Genomic DNA, 18,440 nt, shown 5'->3' with positions numbered 1-18,440 from the left:
GGGTTTTAGGAGCCCTGAATCAGAGATGGGGTCAAAGACCAAAGACTGGAACAAGAGATGCTCTGAAAGCTCTTATCATTTAGTAAATGACAAACGTTTTAGGAGCTCTGAGCTCTGTACCAGGAACTTGGGGTAGGTGTGTGTATATATACACACACACACACACACATACATATCTGCCATATTTATGTTTTGGGATGACCCTGATGCTGGGAAAGATCGAAGGCAAAAGGAGAAGAGGGCAGCAGAGGATGAGATGGTTAGATAGTATCACTGACTCAGTGGACAGGAATCTGAGCAAACTCTGGGAGATAGTAAAGGATAGGGAGGCCTGGCATGCTGCAGTCCATGGGGTCATAAAGAGTCAGACGTGACTTAGTGCCTGAACAACAACAACCTGCCATATATACTATATACAAATATGTATGTGTAGGAAAATTTTAAATATACATCATTTTTTCTGTTATCTCACACATTTTGTTGGTTTTATCTTCTAAATATTTTACTTGTTTGTCTTTTTGTGGGGAAGAGGAGATATTTTTAATTTCTAAGAGCTCCTTTTTATTTTGTTGCTTAAAAAAAACAACCAGCAACCTGTTCTTGTTTCATGGATAAAATATCACACTCTATGTCTCAGAGGGAACAGTGCAGGGAGCAGTATAAATGTTCAAAGAAGGGCCCAGAGTTCCACAGCCTGGTACGCAGCAGTTCACACAGGCCTTCCACTCTCACCCTGGATCTGAACACGGCTGTCTTCTGTCCTAGGCCTGTCTGGTTTGGTTGATCCAGAGGATACACTTTTGATTTCCTGTCAGGCTGGGGGCATTAGCACCTGAACTGTCGGGGTGGAAGCAGATGTGGGCGCCTTCCTCTCATCCGTCACCTTCCCGGTAGCTGGTACGTCCATCTCTGGGGCCCTCACCTTGCTCTGCGGGGCTAGCTGCCTTCCTGCGGCTCCTGCATCCCCACCCCCCGCAGCAGGGCTTTAGATTTGCTCTTTCCCTCCTGGCCCCTCAGTGTCTCTCTACTTTGTCTTCATAGATTTTTTGTCTCAGAACACTGGTTTCTCTTGGGTTTTTGAAGCTAGGGTTTGTGGTTGTTTCATTTCCTCCTCTTTTTAGGGTAATTTGCTGAGAAAAGCATGGAGCAGAAACATATTCACTTCACCATCTTCAAATGGGAACTCAGTGCTTGTTACGCATTGAATTGTGTCCCCTGGAAATTTATACGTTGAAGTCGTAACTGCCAGTACCTCCGCATGTGAGCCTATTTGGAGATGGGGGTCTTTACAGAGGACATTAAGTTAAAATGAGATCTAATCCACTAGGAAAGGTGACCTTATAAAAACACGGAAATTTGGTCACAGAAGCAGACAGGTATAGAGGAGGAGGATGTGAAGAGACACGAGAAGACTGCCGTCTGTAAGCAGGAGAGAGGCAGAGATCCTTCCCTCACAGCCATCAGAAGAAACATGTATATATCCTACCGACAATGCGTATGCGACAGATAACTGAGGACCTACTGGCTGGGGCAGGAAACTGCTCTGTGATCCGTGGTGACCTCAATGGGAAGGAAATGGCAACCCACGCAAATGGACATCACATTGTAAAGCAACAATACTCCAATAAAAAAAAAGAAGAAGAAGCCAACTTTGTAGACACCTTGATTTTAGACTTTTAGCTTCCATGTGAGGCAATAAACATCTGTTGTTTAAGCCACCCGGTCTGTGGTTCTTTGTTATGACAGCCCAAACAACCTAGTATAATACAATGCCATTTTTCATTTATTCACAGAATGTCCTGCCCCTGCTTAGTCTGATTCCTACTCTTTAAAAAGCAACCTATGTCTCCTGCTTTGAGACTGTGTCCTTGATCTGCTTTAATTAAATGTCCTTCTTTTTAGCATCCCTTATCACAATACCTCTCATGCTGTACTGTAATCAATAATCTTGTTAATCTTTCTATCTGACTTCCACACTAGGCTATAAGTACTTGAGGCCTGTGGTCCTGTCTGACCTCAGCGATTGTGCACAGGAGGCTGAAATATTGCTTATTGAATGAATATATTATTAGTATAGCTTGTGGGGGAGGATGAGCAAAAGTGTAGTTGAGTAACAAATTTATCATTAATATGTTAAATCAATACTTTTTGATAGAAAAATTATATGAATATAATTACATAGAAATTTCTGAGACTTCAAGAAAGCTAGTGATACCCATACATGCACACACAACACTCAAGATTAAAATTTCATCGTGAGAATAAAAATACAGAAAACCAGTAATCGAGAGTCTTTGCCCGTATTTTTAAAGAGAAGCTTCCTGTCCTGCCTAGGGACCACAGCTGGGTAAGCCAGCACTGGCATTGCAAGTAGCTTTGAACTCTGTAGTTGCGATGCCTTGTGAACTGCCCAGTTTCTGTGGCCTTTTCATTGACACTTACTGTGTCTCACCATTTTTTTCTAAGTCAAATATTGTGCGCTGTGTCCATGTGTACTCAGTCACGTCCAACTCTTCGCAACCCTGTAGACTGTAGCTTGTCAGGCTCCTCTGACATGGAATTTCCATCCAAGAATCCTAGAGTGGGTTGCCATTTCCTACTCCAGAGAATCTTCCCGACCCAGGGATAGAACCCACATCTGTTGCGTCTCCTGCATTGGCAGACGGATTCTTTAACACTGCGCCACCTGGAAAACCCAGGACCCATATGCTGATAAAAAACTCAACAGGTTGAGTTTAAAAGGAAGGTATACAAATAGGTTCCTCACTCAAGTCATCTTATCTGCTTTAACTAAATCTCTTATTCCTCCTTTTACTCCTTTGAATAGAAAATGTGCCAGCAGCCTCTCTCCCCTCCTTTAAGACCTTCTCATGTAAAAATAAAGGGTCACTAGAGAATGATTCCCCACCGTTTATATCTTATCACAGTCCCCTTGTGTTCAGGATATGGATAAAGTCCTGGGATGTGTGTGCCTGTCTGATGTGGCAGGGTTTGGATATATGTGGGCTTTCTGAACACATCTGGACACATTTGGAGCACTGCAGTTCTACTTATTAGTGCTACAGCTGATGCATCCTGAGAATCTCTCTCTTTCCGGCGAGTGCTTCTTCTTATTTGCTGGAAGATGGGTTTTATAGTGACAGAAATGGAGGAATGAATTAAGAACTACTTGAGAAAAATTATAGTAAGGGAAAAGGGGGGACCAGGCTACAGAAGCTTTATGGATTATTAGTCCAAAGAACTAGGGCCTGAAATATGTCGCTGCTGCCATGATGCTGCGAGTAGTTTATGAGAACAATGGCTTTCCTACGTGTTAGCTTATCAGGCTGGCCTCTCTGCCTTCCTGAGGGTGGGCTGCAAATCAGTGTGAGGGAGAGAAAGTGTATGACAAATGAACAGATAGAATACTTGAAATCTCATCAATTCCGGCACATGTGGTCTCTGTGCCCATGGCGGGGGCACCCTGACATGGAGGGTCACTGGGACTGAAGGACATCTTACTGTGTGCGCTGACTCTTCCGAGCTTCCCCCTTGAGGTCCTAATTCAGCCAGAAATGATGGCTTCTGTGCTCCTGAACAGACTTTGCTTTCCCTCTCGGGCACAGAAAGGAACTTCAGGTACACATTAGGGACACAAAGACCTGGAGGGAAATTCGTCTCTGGAATCGCACGGCATCAATCACCAGCCGACACGCCGTTTAATAGGACGTCATTAATGAGCAGCAGACACGTCCGTGCTGCTGCAGCCGGTGGCATCACTGCCTGCCTCTGAGATTCATCAGCTAGTTAAAATATTCTTGAAAAAGTACATTTAACTTTGCTCTGCTTCAAATCCTCCTCACGAGAAGGAATAAACTATGTTGATTATCTCTGAGGGGATATTTTTTTAAAGCTTTTAACAAATGTTTAGAGCATCCTTTAAAGTGTGCTAGATGGTTGTGCTTACACTCTTCTCTTCTTGTATATCCCAAGGGGCATCTGCAGACATATACATAAATCACTCAATTTTAAGCAAGTGTATGTGGAGAGCTTGCTATATGCTCAGGTTGATCTGAGCATATAGCTCAGATCAGAACTGGACCCACGGTAGGTCTGACATTGTGGTGATGCTTTTTCTCATGATTCCTTTTTTTCCATACCATTTCAGGCCAGAAGACAGGCTTATATGGATACTCTAAAGGAAGAAGAAAATCAAAAATTGCAAAAGATGAAGGAAGGACAGCACCAGAAGGTATTCAAAGACCATATTAGCATTCGGTTGCGGTACTAGATAATGTTGAAGAGCTTGAGAGCAGTAATATTTATATACATGAAAATCCTAAAAACAAAACAAAACACCACAGGTGTTAAAAATGGTGAGATGTGAGTATGTTTTAAGAGTATGGTGGTGTGATGGCGGCTTCTGTTCAACTACTTATTGGCTCCTGCTACTTACTCAGCCTCTGAGGGCTACAGTGTGTCTGCTGTAGTTGGTGCCACGGTCCAGGGAGAAGATGATAGAACACTTGGGAACTTCTTTTTTTTTTTAACTTTTTATTTTGTATTGGAGTATAGTTGCTTAAAAATGTGTTAGTGTCAGGTATATAACAAAGTGATTCAGTTACACGCATAAACATGTATCTATACTTTTTCAAATTCTTTTCCCAGTTAGCTTGTTGCAGAATATTAAGTGGAGTTCCAGGACACTTGGGAACTTCGGGTCTACAAAATATAACAAATGCCACTGCCATTTTTAAAATTAAAGATATATGATGTTGCAAATAATGTCCAGAGACCACTATAATGCATAATGGAAAAAAGCAGGCACACAAAATCGTGACACTGGCTTAAATGTTCATCTAAAAATACCCAAGGAATGAAACGACGCACTCTACACGTACACAAATATGTGAGGTGTTTCCAAAAAACACAATATTCCAAATAAAATGAGCAATAGAAATCAGGGAAATGAACACTGAGAAAAGTACTTAATGAATAAGAAATTTCTGACAGGGTAACTGAAAACAGTATTGTGACTTGATGGTCATACCTGCTTTGATTCATAGGCTCAGAGGCTCCTCAACCAAGGATGGGAGTCATGAGAGAGATGGGAGTCAGCTCCAAGGGGCCACTTCGTCCCAGGTCCTTTAAAAAAGCAAAAAAAAATTATTCAGCTAGTGGGAGACCATTATCTTCCCCATATTTATTTTCGAACTTTTTTTCTTGTTCTATTTGTACTTAATATATCCTGCCATTTCTTCCAGGATATCCCTCAAGTCTGTTTCTTCAATTATTCAATTACCTTGAATTCTAACGCCCATTCTGATTTCCTTAATTTGGTTTGTTTTTTCCTCTTATGTCTTTGCTCTACAAGGTAGCTTATTATAGCAATTGAGTGTGGAAATCATATTATAACATATTCATATTATGAAATGTGTACTAATTGTTGTTGTTAGAATTGACCTTCTGAGTGCTACCCTCCTCCCAACAGAGGTCAAACCCTTACTTTTTCATAGTTTCATCCAACATACAATATAAGTGGTTGTCACTGAGTTGTTTTGTGCTTCAGTTCAGTTCAGTCGTTCAGTCATGTCTGACTATGACCCCACGCACTGCAGCACGCCAGGCCTCCCTGTCCATCACCAACTCCTGGAGCTTGCTCAAACTCATGTCCATCGAGTTGGTGATGCCATCCAACCATCTCATCCTCTGTCATCCCCTTCTCCTCCTGCCTTCAATCTTTCCCAGCATCAGGGTCTTTTCCAATGAGTCAGTTCTTCGCATCAGGTGGCCAAAGTATTAGAGCTTCAGCTTCAGCATCAGTCCTTCCAATGAATATTCAGGACTGATTTCTTTGAGGATGAACTGGCTTGATCTCCTTGGAGCCCAAGGGACTCTCAAGAGTCTTCTCCAACACCACAGTTCAAAAGCATCAATTACTTAATATTCAGATTTCTTTATTGTCCAACTCTCACATCCATACATGACTACTGGAAAAAACATAGCTTTGACTAGACAGACCTTTGTCAGTAAAGTAACATCTCTGCTTTTTAATATGCTGTCTAGGTTGGTCATAGCTTTTCTTCCAAGGATCGAGTGTCTTTTAATTTCATGGCTGCAGTCACCATCTGCAGTGATTTTGAAGCTCAAGTCTCTGTTTCCATTGTTTCCCCATCTATTTGCCATGAAGTGATGGGACCAGATGCCATGATCTTAGTTTTTTGAATGTTGAGTTTCAAGCAGCTTTTTCACTTTTCTCTTTCACTTTCATCAAGAAGCTCTTTAGTTCTTCTTCACTTTCTGCCATAAGGGTGGTATCATCTGCACATCTGAGGTTATTGATATTTTTCCTGGCAATCTTGATTCCAGCTTGTGCTTCATCCAACCCAGCATTTCACATGATATACTCTGCATATAAGTTAAATAAGCAGGGTAACAATATACAGCCTTAACATACTCTTTTCCCAATTTGGATCCAGTCCATTGTTCCATGTCCGGTTCTAACTGTTAAATTGTTGAAAGAAATAATGTAAATTGTCAGTTTAGTTATTAAGCCACTTACTAGGCTTAATTATTAAGCCAAGTGCCAATAAGGTGCTTCCCTAGTGGCTCAGTGCTGAGGAATCTGCCTGCAATGCAGGAAATGTGGGTTTGACCCCTGGGTCTGATAGATCCCCTGGAGAAGAAAATGGCAACCCACTCCAGAATTCTTGCCTGGAGAATCCCATGGACATAGGAGTCTGACGGGCTACAGTCCATGGGGTTGCAAAGAGCTGGACATGACTTAGCGACTGAATACAAGCATGATAAGCAATGAAGAAGCCATGAAGCATTTTTATCTCTTGGTGTTTAAAAAAAATTATTTTTCCTTTGACAGAGGCTTCATATGGAAATCCACAGTTAAATAAGCAGTGTTTTAGTAAGATTCTAGTAATTAGCAAGTAGAAACTGAATCTAGTATATATTTAAGTTATATTTTCAATGATGTCCATCAAATGACATGAAAGTATTAATATTTTTCTGTGATCTTTCAACGTATCACCACATCCTGAGTTACAAATCAGTGTAGACACGATGTATTTTAAAATAACTACTAGTGAATCTTAAATACTGTTTTATAAAGTTTGGTATATTTCGAATGTGAAAACCTGTAAATGTAGAATATTTTACAAAGGGCATGCTCAACAGATTAGAAAATCAGATCTGCTATTTAATTTTCAGGTTGAGCAGTTATTTTAAACAGTGAAAATTAAGCTTTTTATCTCTTAATCTTGTTTTTCTTTTGGAGTCAGACAAATGTTGATACACACATATTTTTCTGGTTATTGATTAAACATATTTTCTTTTTACATAAATTATTTCCTTTTACTTACTGAAGCTTTCAGTAAAATGAATAATGAGTGTATAGATGGTTCCATCACTAGGGACTTCAATAATGGTAGAGTACATAAGGATATTTACCTTATTTTTGCTTCTCTCCCTTTTTGTTCAGTCTGTTGTTAAAAAAAGGCCACTGGAAGCTTCCCTGGCTAGTAGAATCTGTCACTCATGTCACTTCAGTGGTTTTGCTTAAGAAAACAAGAAGAATCATGTTCATGGTAGGGAGCCATAACACATTTGTATCATCACATCTTTTCATGTGTTTGATTTCACCTAGTAGCCCAGATGGTAAAGCATCTGCCTGCAATGCAGGAGACCTGGGTTCAATCCCTGGGTTGGGAAGATCCCCTGGAGAAGGAAATGGCAACCCACTCCAGTATTCTTGCCTGGAGAATCCCATGGACAGAGGAGCCTGGTGGGCTGCAGTCTATGAGGTCGCGAAGAGTCAGACACAACTGAGCAACTAACACACACATTCATGTGTTTACTTGTTCCCTTGATTCAACAAGTATTTAATGAACACCTACTGTGGAGAAATTGGAGAGTAGATTCTCTAGGTTAAAGTGAGGTGTAAAGTGACCTAGTGATCAGCTGCGTGTTGGCCCTGCTCTGTCTGTCCCTGACTTTCACATTCTTCCACTACTCTGGTCTTTGGGGACAGTAGATTCTTCCTTAATTTTAATTCCCGGTATTTTACATTTGAGTCAATTCCCTCTTCCAACACTTTACTTGTAATTACCTTGGCTTGCCTGGTGGCTCAGGTGGTAAAGAATATGCCTGCAGTGCCGGAGATCTGGATTTGATCCCTGGGTTGGGAAGATCCCCTGGAGTAGGAAACAGCAACCCACTCTAGTATTCTTGTCTGGAGAATTCCATGGACTGAGGAACCTGGTGGGTTACAGTTCATGAAATTGCAGAGAGTCAGACACAACTGACTGACTAAAACCTCCTGTTTTCAGTTTTTCACCCTATCAGTTCAGCTGAGTTGCTCAGTCGTGTCCGACTCTTTGTGACCCCATGAATCACAGCATGCCAGGCCTCCCATCACCAACTCCTGGAGTTTACTCAAACTCATGTCCATCGAGTCGGTGATGCCATCCAACCATCTCATCCTCTGTCATCCCCTTCTCCTCCTGCCCTCAGTCTTTCCCAGATTCAATGTCTTTTCTAATTAATCAGCTCTTTGCATCAGGTGTTCAAAATATTGGAGCTTCAGCTTCAACATCAGTCCTTCCAGTGAACACCCAGGACTCAAATTCTTCCCAACCCAGGGATCAAATTCTCCTTTAGGATAAACTGGTTGGACCTCCTTGCAGTCCAAGGGACTCTCAAGAGTCTTCTCCAACACCACAGTTCAAAAGCATCATTTTCCCCCTACATCTTCAGTATATTTTCTGTTAACTAGTATATTTTTTGTCAGCAGGCATGCTGACTCTCGCCGTAACAAAATAAACAAGCTGACCTACTTCTTCCTTGATTCGGCTATCCTCAGGGTTATCACCTTTTCTGCTTCTACCAAAAAAAAAAAAAAGACAGAGGTAATATTACTATAATCACATCTTTATTGCCCACTTTGTCCTTAATGCTTTATGTTCTGGTTTATATTCATAAACGCTCTTACTGAAACTGCTCTCTAAAGATAAAATCCCTTCTGAACATTCAATTCAGTGGTTCAGTGGTCTTTTTGCAATCCCTGTGTCCCTGTAACTCTGACATTATTTATACCATTTAAAGCTTTTATGGCTTTTTTTTTACTCTATTATTCTGATATTATTCTATCTCAGAGTAATCCATCCCAGTATTCATCCACCGACCCATCTATCCATCCACCCATCCATCCATCTATTCTGTCGACAACAGGGACTGAGCTCCTATTATGTACTGAGCCTCCTGGAAGATACTGAAGTTCCAACTAGAAACAGGATAGACAAGGCCCCTTCTCTCCTAAAGTTTACTTTTTTGTGGAGGAGATGAACAATTAAAAGAGGACTAGTAAAACGCTGTACTTTTATTTTATAGTGAATAATCACTTGGTAGTAATTAATGCTGCCCAAGAAAAAATTGTGTGTTGTGATAACTTCAGAGTGATGTATCAAATAGTGTCGATTACCTACTTCTCTCCTAAAACCTCATTTTTTTTCCCCCTTCATATATTCATCCTACTTAGCATGGCCTGTTTCAGAAAAGTCAGAAGTCAGCCCAGGGATGCATTTGCAAATGGTCTAACTGATCATGGGAATTCTATTCTCATTGACTGTGATTGGTTCAGCCATTGAAATGGGAAGTAGTTCCAACCAACATGACTTATGGGAAGCCAGCCTTTCATACAGGATTTTATCAATATGAAATGGACTACTCTTCTCACTTAGTGATTTTCACCTTGATGGTTCTTGGTCTTAATTTTGTCTGATCCTAATTATTTTGCCATCCTTCTTGTTAGAACTTATATGGCAATTTCTTTTTCCGTTACTCAATTTTAACCCCTCTGTGTCACTTGGCTTAAATTAGATTTCTAGTAACAAAAATGGCTGATTTTTCTTTTAGCCAATTTCATAATCTCTTTTTAATATATTCTCATTTATTGTGATTACTAGTGTATCTGCCCATTTTCTTCTACATAATTTACTTTTTATTTTTGTTTTCCATTCTTTATTTTCTTGACTCCGAATTTTCTGTCCTGTTTATTTACTTTTCCTCTTTTCTCTCCTCTCCTTTCCTCCCTATCGTAAGAAATTTCTTAGTGGTTTTGATTTTAATTTTGTATTACCTTTTGTTGGCCTGTTTAACCTCAAAATATGTCTTACTGTAGTTCTGAAAAATTTCTATTTTCTTTTCACATTTCTTCCCTATTATCAACCCTACTCCCTGTTTCTTGGATATGTATCAAGTAGCTTTGGAAATTCTAGCTAGACCTGTCCTCTGTCTCTCTTAACCATTTGTCTTATACTTCCTGTCTGGCCTTTTCCATTGCATTCTGGGAGAACCTTTCGCTAGATCATCTTGCTCCTGGAATCATTTCGTCATTCTGCTTATTTGGCCCCTGCATTGAATTTGTTTATTTACCAGTGTTGCTGACTTACTTTTTCATAGCAGTGTTCTGCTTTATAAGTGCAATATCCTTTCTGATCTCTTCATTAATGGCAGTTATACAATCATTAACATTTTCTACTTACTATTTTAATAGTATTTTTTTCCTTTCTGATGTAAGTTTTATCTCATGTAGTTTTGTCTCTCACATGTTTGGTGATTCTTGGTTATCTCCTCATGTTTCTTTGGACACGTGAAAGTGAAAGTATTAGTTGCTCAGCCGTGTCTGACTCTTTGCGCCCCCATGGACTGTAGCCCACCAGGCTCCTCTATCCATGGGATTCTCCAGGCAAGAAAACTGGAGTGGGTTGCCATTCCCTTTTCCAGGTGATCTTCCCAACCCAGGGATTGAACCCAGATCTCCTGTACTTGGGGCAGATTCTTTACCATCTGAGCCACCAAGGAAGGCCCTGGCCAAGTTAAGATATGCAGAAGCCAGTCTTCTGCATGTGGCAGCCTCTTGTTCTCCTATGGTCAGCATGTACTGGGACACTGTCCTGTTCCTCTGAGCTCAGAGCCCCTCCTCCATTCTGTGTTACCCAGGGGACGATGTCAGTGCGGGCTGCTGTGTATGCCAGCACGGGAGACGAAGAACCCACTGTCAAGCTCCTCTCAAAGCACTTCTCCACCTGATCATCTTTAGCTTCTCTCAGATCTCCTTTAGAAACACAGCTAACTCAGACCCAGTTGATCCTGCATACTTGTTTCTCCATATAATTTATTTTATCCCTTTTCTGCCTACAAGTAATTTAAAATTTTTCTGATAGGTTGAGTACACTTACTGATTTTGCATGGTTATTGATTTTATATAGTCATTTGGAAAGTAAAAACAAACCATGAAAACATATTTAAATTATTCAATGACAGAGAAAATGATTGTAGACTACTTTAGAAATTATGGTGAGAGCAGCTTATAGGGAATCCTCGCAAAGCCGTACTCAGAAAAAGAAAAATCACAACTTTAAATCCAGTCAGGACTCAAACAGAAACAAATTAATATATCCAACCTAAGAATTTAAAACAAGAACAATAAACAATACTGAAGGAAGTAATTAAGAACAGAAATTAATAAAAAAAAAACTTGAAGAAACAGCTGTTATAAAAATTCAACAGCTTCTTCTTTGATGAGGTCGACAAAATGAACAAATCTCTGGTAAGTCTAATCAAGAAAATATTAGTAAAAATGCAAATACACGACAGTATAAATGAGGGGCTAGAACCATAGTTTTAGAGAAGATTAAGTGAATGGTTTTATGAGAATATGTAAAACTCTAAACTGACTCAAAGAATTACAATAAAGACAAAAATGCAAGTGATTTTAAAGTTTTCTGAGAATTACTTTCCCTTAACAAGCTAAATTTGGATAAATTTACAGGCAGGTTCATTAGAATTTTCAAGTAACACATTTTTTTCCTGTGTTCTACAAGTTGTTTCAGAGCAAGGAAAAAGATGAAATAATTTAGAATTAATATAATTTAATTGTCATTCTCATGATGTCACAACCTGGTAAAGGGACACACTCACAGATTTATAGAGATTAACATCTGAAAGAAAGTTCTAGCTAATGGGATTTGTTTCTCATATCATTTACATAGTTAAGTTTATTCTAGGAGTGCAAAGATGACTACCTATATATTATAACTTTTTATATCACTGCAATATGATAGTGAAAGTTGCTCAGTCGTGTCTGACTCTTTGCGATCCCATGGACTATATAGTCTATGGAATTCTCCAGGCCAGAATACTGGAGTGGGTTGCCATGCCCTTCTCCAGGAGATCTTCCCGACCCAGGGATCGAACCCATTCTCTTACGTCTCCTCAGGTGGCAAGCGGGTTCTTTACCACTAGTGCCACCTGGGAAGCCCCCTCTCTTACTAGTTATTGTTAATTCTGTCATTATTTAATATAAAGAAATGGACTTTCAGCTACAATAGTCATTGAATTCTCTATCTCCCACCCGGAAATACTTCCTATCAAATTTCTTCCAACTTCTAAAAAATATTTTTTATCATAAAAGTTGCTTTTATATGGTGGAAAATGTAAAAAGTATAGAAATTACGAGGAAAAATATAATCATCACTCATAAAAACTCTCCACCCAGAGATAAGCTCCTTTAACATGTCAGTATATTTACTTCATTTCTTGGTTTCCATACATGCAGAGACTGTAGCTGCTTCTCTCCACCTCGGGTCACATTTGCAGGCTTACCACATGCCAGGCATAAGCTAAACTCTCCATGTGCTTGCTCTCAGGTAATCTTCCAGTGTCATGAGGTAGACAGCACGACAATCATCCATAACAAATGAGGTTTAGAAAGAGAAAGTAATCCGTACAAAGTACAAGAGAAGAGGCAGGCTTCAAAACTCACCCAGACTCTCTTTTATAATCACTTTTTTTCCATTTTCACATAGATAAGCACATTCTTACATCATTGAAGCATAGTAGTCACTGTTGCATGGTACTCCAGACTTCAAAATCCTCAACTTCTCTACTGCTGAAAAACTATTTTAAACCTCCCATTAAGCTGATTTTAAATATAAACAATCCTATCCATACAGCTTGCGTGCATTTCTGATTATTTCCTCAGAATACATGTATACCTTTTAGGTCTAAGACTTTTATTTTAGGAAACTCTTTAGAATTTGATACTGTCTGAGTCCTTTGCTGTCCCTCTTATCAGCAGCAGTACGAGGGAGTCTGTAATGTTCTTTAATAGCTAATAATATAAACCCTCCTCACCCCAGCAAACACACAAATTATTTCTTATTTAATCTTGTGATTATTCTCTCAGTTGAAGTGTAGATATGGTTTTTCAAACTACCTCAAATTCCACTGAAATTTTTACTGGAATTGCATTAAGCTCACTAATTAATTTGGACAGAACTGTAGTTGTTACAGTATTGAATTTTACCACTCAGGGGCATCAGCCATCTCTACTTTATTCAAATTATCATTAAAGGATTACAGGAAAGGTCTCAGGTATTCTGGGGCTTTTTTAGGTTTGGGGGTTTTGGATGTGTTTTTTTTTTGTTTTTTTTTTTTTAGGGATTGAGCAATTTTTTATATTGTTGCTTTTTGATGAAATCTCTCTATCTCCTATTTTCTCATTAATTTTTACTAACATTTGAGGGCATTATTGATTCTTACATATATGTTTTATGCTGTGCTTAGTTGCTCAGTCATGTCCAACTCTTTGTGACCCCATGGACTGTAGCCCACCAGGCTCCTCTGTCCATGGGGGATTCTCCAGGCAAGAATACTGGAGTGGGTTGACATGCCCACCTCCAGGGAATCTTCCCAACCCAGGGACTGAGCCCAGGTCACCCGCATTGCAGGCGAATTCTTTACCATCTGAGCAATGAGGGAAGCCCAGGAATACTAGAGTAGGTAGCCTATCCCTTTCTGCAGGGGATCTTCCCGACCCAGGAATCAAACCGGGGTCTCCTACATTGCAGGTGGATTCTTTACCAGCTGAGCTACCAGGGAAGCCCTAAAACATATGGAATGCTTCATGAATTTGTGTGTCATATATATATGAAGTGAAGTGAAGTGAAAGTCACTCAGTCATGTCCAACTCTTTGCGACCCCATGGACTTTACAGTTCATGGAATTCTCCAGGTCAGTATACTGGAGTGGGCTGGTCTTTCCCTACTCCAGGGGATCTTCCCAACCCAGGGATTGAACCCAGGTCTCCCACATTGCAGGTGGATTCTTTACCAGCTGAGCCACAAAGGAAGCCAGCTCATTTAATTCCATTTGTTCTAAGCAATTTTTAGTTGATTGTCTTGGGTTGTACAGATTGCTCTCATCCATAAATAATAACTTTTATTTCCAATAATTAGATAAAACTTCTTTTCTATTTTTGTCCTATCAAGTTGGCTAAAACCATTCTGAACCTTGTCCCATGCAATACTGAAGCTTTCTTCCCCTTCACTAGAAGAGTTTTTCATCAAATGACACTAAAAAGCATTAGGTTAGAATTTCCAGAACAAATATTTTTGTAAACATCCAAAGGTAGGGGTCCTTGAAGTTCATGGCATCAACTCTCCCGCTTCCATTATCCTTTTCCTCTTGTTGAGTTGAGAGAACATTCTCTCCTGGGAGAAGCATGTCTGCTTTAATGGTGATGACACTTTAATGTTTACATATAATGCAGTCAGGCTGACCATGTCAGAACACGCCCCACTGGAATTCGAACATGATTTTAAAATGACCCTGTCCTAGCCTCCGATTACCACAGCCTTGCTTTGGAACATGCCTTTAAACTCATCAGCTTTCTCACGCAGCCGGCCTTGTACACACCTGTTTGTTGTTTAGTCGAGCCTTTGGTAGAATGCAACGCAGAGAAGTGGTTTCTGTAACCCCTGGCAGGAAATGGTGACTATTACTTCTTGCCATTAGCTTGGTCCCCCCAGCAGTGCTTCATCTCAGCCCTTCCTCCAGCAAGAGCAGTCCCAGCAGGACCGGCACAGACTGGCACCATTTGCAGTGTTGTCCTTATTTACTAAACACTTACTTGGTGGCTTAGGTAGTAAAGAATCTGCCTCCAATGCAGGAGACCTGGGTTCAATCCCTGGGTCGGGAAGATCCTCTGGAGAAGGGAATGGCTACTCACTCCAGAATTCTTGCCTGGGAAATTCCATGGATGGTATAGTCCATGGGGTCACAAAGAGTTGGACACAACTGGGCGACTAACACACATATCTGACTTGGCCAGTGTTTACAGGAGGTTCTGCTTTAGCATCTCCAAAACAAGACTTTGTTTATCAGAGGACTTACGTACCTTCTCTCGATGGAGCGCCGTCTGAATGCAGGGAGGCGAGCAGAGCAGTGAGAAGACACACGTTCTCTCCCCTGGGAGCCTTCGTGGATACACTTAAAATGTTGAACCTTCGGGAACATTTGCTCCTTGTCTCTAGTTTGCATCCCTTCTTATTCTCTTGTCATGTTGCTTGAACTTGTGTCCAGTGATGCGTTTCTTTCTGTTTTGTGTCACAGCTGTTTCCCGGGTCTGTCTTCCTCATTATTCTGTGGTTTCCTTGAGGTTGGAGGTGGGTCTTCTTTGCATCTGTATCTCAGCCTGAATCCAGGTGTCTGGAGAATGGTTGGTGCTTCAGAAATATGTGTTGAGTGAGACAAGATTTGACAGTGTCTAAGATGCTTTGTGTCGTGTCCCTCCGACTTGGAGAGCATTTTTATTTTCTTAGTGTCCAAAGCTCAGTCCTTGGAACAGGAACGACTTGTTTTGTATCTGTCCAAGGAGGTGTTGCACTTCTGGGTTAGAACCACATCAACGACCCAGGAATATGCTTATAAAGCATGCAGATGCATCTGCAGTGGCTGTCAGCTCAGCAGAAGAAATTAATTAGTTGAAATTATCCTTTGTGGCACCAAAGGAAAACCAGCCTCTCTCTCCCTAGTAAACACGCTTTGCTGCTTGTAGAATAAAAATCCTGAGTGCAGCGGAACTTGAGCACCCCCTTCTGCCACCTGGGGTCGTGGTCCTGCGTGGTGGTGCCTCATTGACTCCCCTCCTGCCTCTCTCCTGCTCTGTTTTCTTCTCTCCCCTGTCCTTGCCTCTGTAACAGCACGCTCTGTGCTAGTCTCTTCCTGGCCTCTTTTTTGCCTTCCCTGACAGTTCTTGGCTTCATGATGTACTGTTTTGCTCTTTTACATTTTTGTGTATTAAAAACTAGATATCCATTGGGATTCTCCAGGCAAGAACACTGGAGTGGGTTGCCATTTCCTTCTCCAATGCATGAAAATGAAAAGTGAAAGTGAAGTCGCTCAGTCGTGTCCGACTCTTAGCGACCTCATGGACTGCAGCCTACCAGGCTCCTCCATCCATGGGATTTTCCAGGCAAAAGTACTGGAGTGGGGTGCCAAGATATGTATACCAGCATATAAAAGTTAAAAATGGATATATGTGTATCTTTTCTATTTACATGGAACAGTACCCTCCAAACTGCTCTGAACATTACTTTTATCATTTAATGTATCTTAGAGATCTTATCATAGGCGCCCCCTCTCTGCCATCTATCTAATTCTTTGGAGCTGTTGCATAATATTCCATTGTGTGGACGATGCGGTACTTTACTGTGCCAGGTCCTTGTAAATGTGCATGAAGTCTTTCCCTTAAACTTTAACTGTTTCAGTAATTCAGATGTGCCTCTCCTTTTACACGTCTTTGAACATTCTGCTAAGGATGCGTACATTTTACATATTTATGGTTGCTGCTCGCCAAAAACTATTTTTTTATTAACTTAGACACTCCACCAAAATGCTGGAATGTACCTGATTCTCTATCAAACTTTTGTAGTTTTTGTCAACAGGATAGAAGAAAAACTTTATCTCATTGTTTTGGTTTATATTCTTTGACTATGTGTGAAAATGATGACTATTTTTAAATGTACAGGCATTCTGTGGTTTAGCTGCCAACTTCCTCTTCCTTTGCCTGGCCCTTTTTCTGTCTGGTGTCTGTGTTTTCTTTATTGGTTTATATAAGGTCTTTAGCTTCCTCCTCAGGCCTTCCCTGAGCCTCCACCTAAAATAAGAACTGAGTCACTGAGCCTCACAACGGCATGTTTAATCCTCTGCATAGGATTATCGGTGGATATTTTTCTCACTTATTCATGGTCTTCTCTTTTTTTAGAATATAAACTCTTAAGGAGCAAGGATCTTGTCTGTCCTGTTATTGTATCCCCATCACATAGATGCAAGCCTGCCTCACAGTATGCACTCAGATATTGTTGAATGGCTGAATGAAAGAGTAACTGAATTAGCCTATGTGGGCCATAAACATCTTTTTAAGTTTTTATCCCAGTTGAAGTTTTGAATTTTGATGTAGCCAAATTTATTAATCCTTTTATTTCCTGAGTCTGTACCCTCCTCATTTCAAGTTTATAAATAAACTTACCCATGCCTCCTTTGGCAACTTATACGATTCCATCTTTTAAGTTCAAGTCCTGGGGCTCTGTAAAATTTATTTTGATATAAAAATAAAGGATCTTGCTCTGATTTTTTCTCACAGTAGTCAGCTAGTCCATCATCATTCACTGCTCTCTCTCTTCTGTGAGGGTTTAGCAAAACAACTTATGGTAAGCTGTGCTTCCATGCAGTAAGTCTTTTCCTGAACTCAATCAAATTGTTTTAATTCCTGCAGTTTCATGATATTTTTGAATATTTGGGAAAGCTGCTTTTCACTCATTTCTTTTTTTCAGGAATTTTTTTATTGCTATTTGCTAATTTATCTTTAACCAGATAAATTTCAGGATCATTTTTGTCAAGGCTGAAAAAGTTATCTTAAAAATTATTTTAAGGAAATATGTGGTAATACGCATCTATAAAATATATGCTTCAAAGGTTTTAAAAAACTCTTTTGTCTCATATCTAGGATTGATGTCCTAATTTAGCCTGTCCAGGGTTCATGTTATCAAACTTGGAATGGCTGGATACAGAAGTTGCTCCTTGGAGAAATGGGTTAATATAAGTGGGAAAAAATAGCATCCTTTGACAAGAGGGATTTAGGTTTGAACTTAAGTTAGATAGATTCTGCTAGAACTTTTGAGTGTAATGGACTCTACAGTTCTAGATGTGGCTGTTTATTCTTGAGTATGATTAACTAATGACAAGTTATCCTTTATCTCCACAGCCTATACTGGATGCATTTTTATAGATTAGGTACAAAAATGTCCAAGCTCTCGTCTTTATTTGTTACTTAGGAGCCATTTATCCCTTGACAAAATACTTAAACTGAGTCTCTGATCCTTTGTTTCCTCTTCTATAAAGCAAGTGTAATAATGTTTATCCATTCATTCATCAAAAAACACTGTCTGCCTACCTTTGAGAATTGTTGTGAGGATCAAGTAACAGAATTCCAGTGTAATTTTTGCTTCAGAATATTAAGGTCTGGGTAAACACTGCACTTTCACAACAGTTCATTTGCTTAACTCCAGTCCCTCTCTCCCTAGATCCCCTAAAAAGACAATAAAGGG

At 40.1% G+C, this 18,440-nt stretch overlaps 1 protein-coding gene across 4 annotated transcripts in view; it reads left to right on the top strand.

Moving 5' to 3' along the window:
• The window catches only part of EPSTI1 (epithelial stromal interaction 1), a 98,050-nt gene that overhangs the window by 63,584 nt on the left and 16,026 nt on the right, over positions 1 to 18,440 (top strand). For all 4 annotated transcript variants that reach the window (XR_015137818.1, XR_015137817.1, XM_086328848.1 and 1 more), the window contains one exon: positions 4,148 to 4,231. Coding sequence is in view for 2 of the 4 variants with exons in the window: in XM_086328848.1 (XP_086184974.1) it covers positions 4,148 to 4,231 (84 nt within the window). In the remaining 2 variants the exon portion in view is untranslated. The remainder of the gene's footprint in view (positions 1 to 4,147; positions 4,232 to 18,440) is intronic.

This window comes from Bos grunniens, chromosome 12, assembly GCF_055505025.1.
Source record: "Bos grunniens cultivar Pamir isolate PY7600 chromosome 12, Bosgru_T2T1.0, whole genome shotgun sequence".
Lineage (NCBI taxonomy): Eukaryota > Metazoa > Chordata > Mammalia > Artiodactyla > Bovidae > Bos > Bos grunniens.
This window is presented reverse-complemented; position numbering and strand designations above follow the sequence as displayed.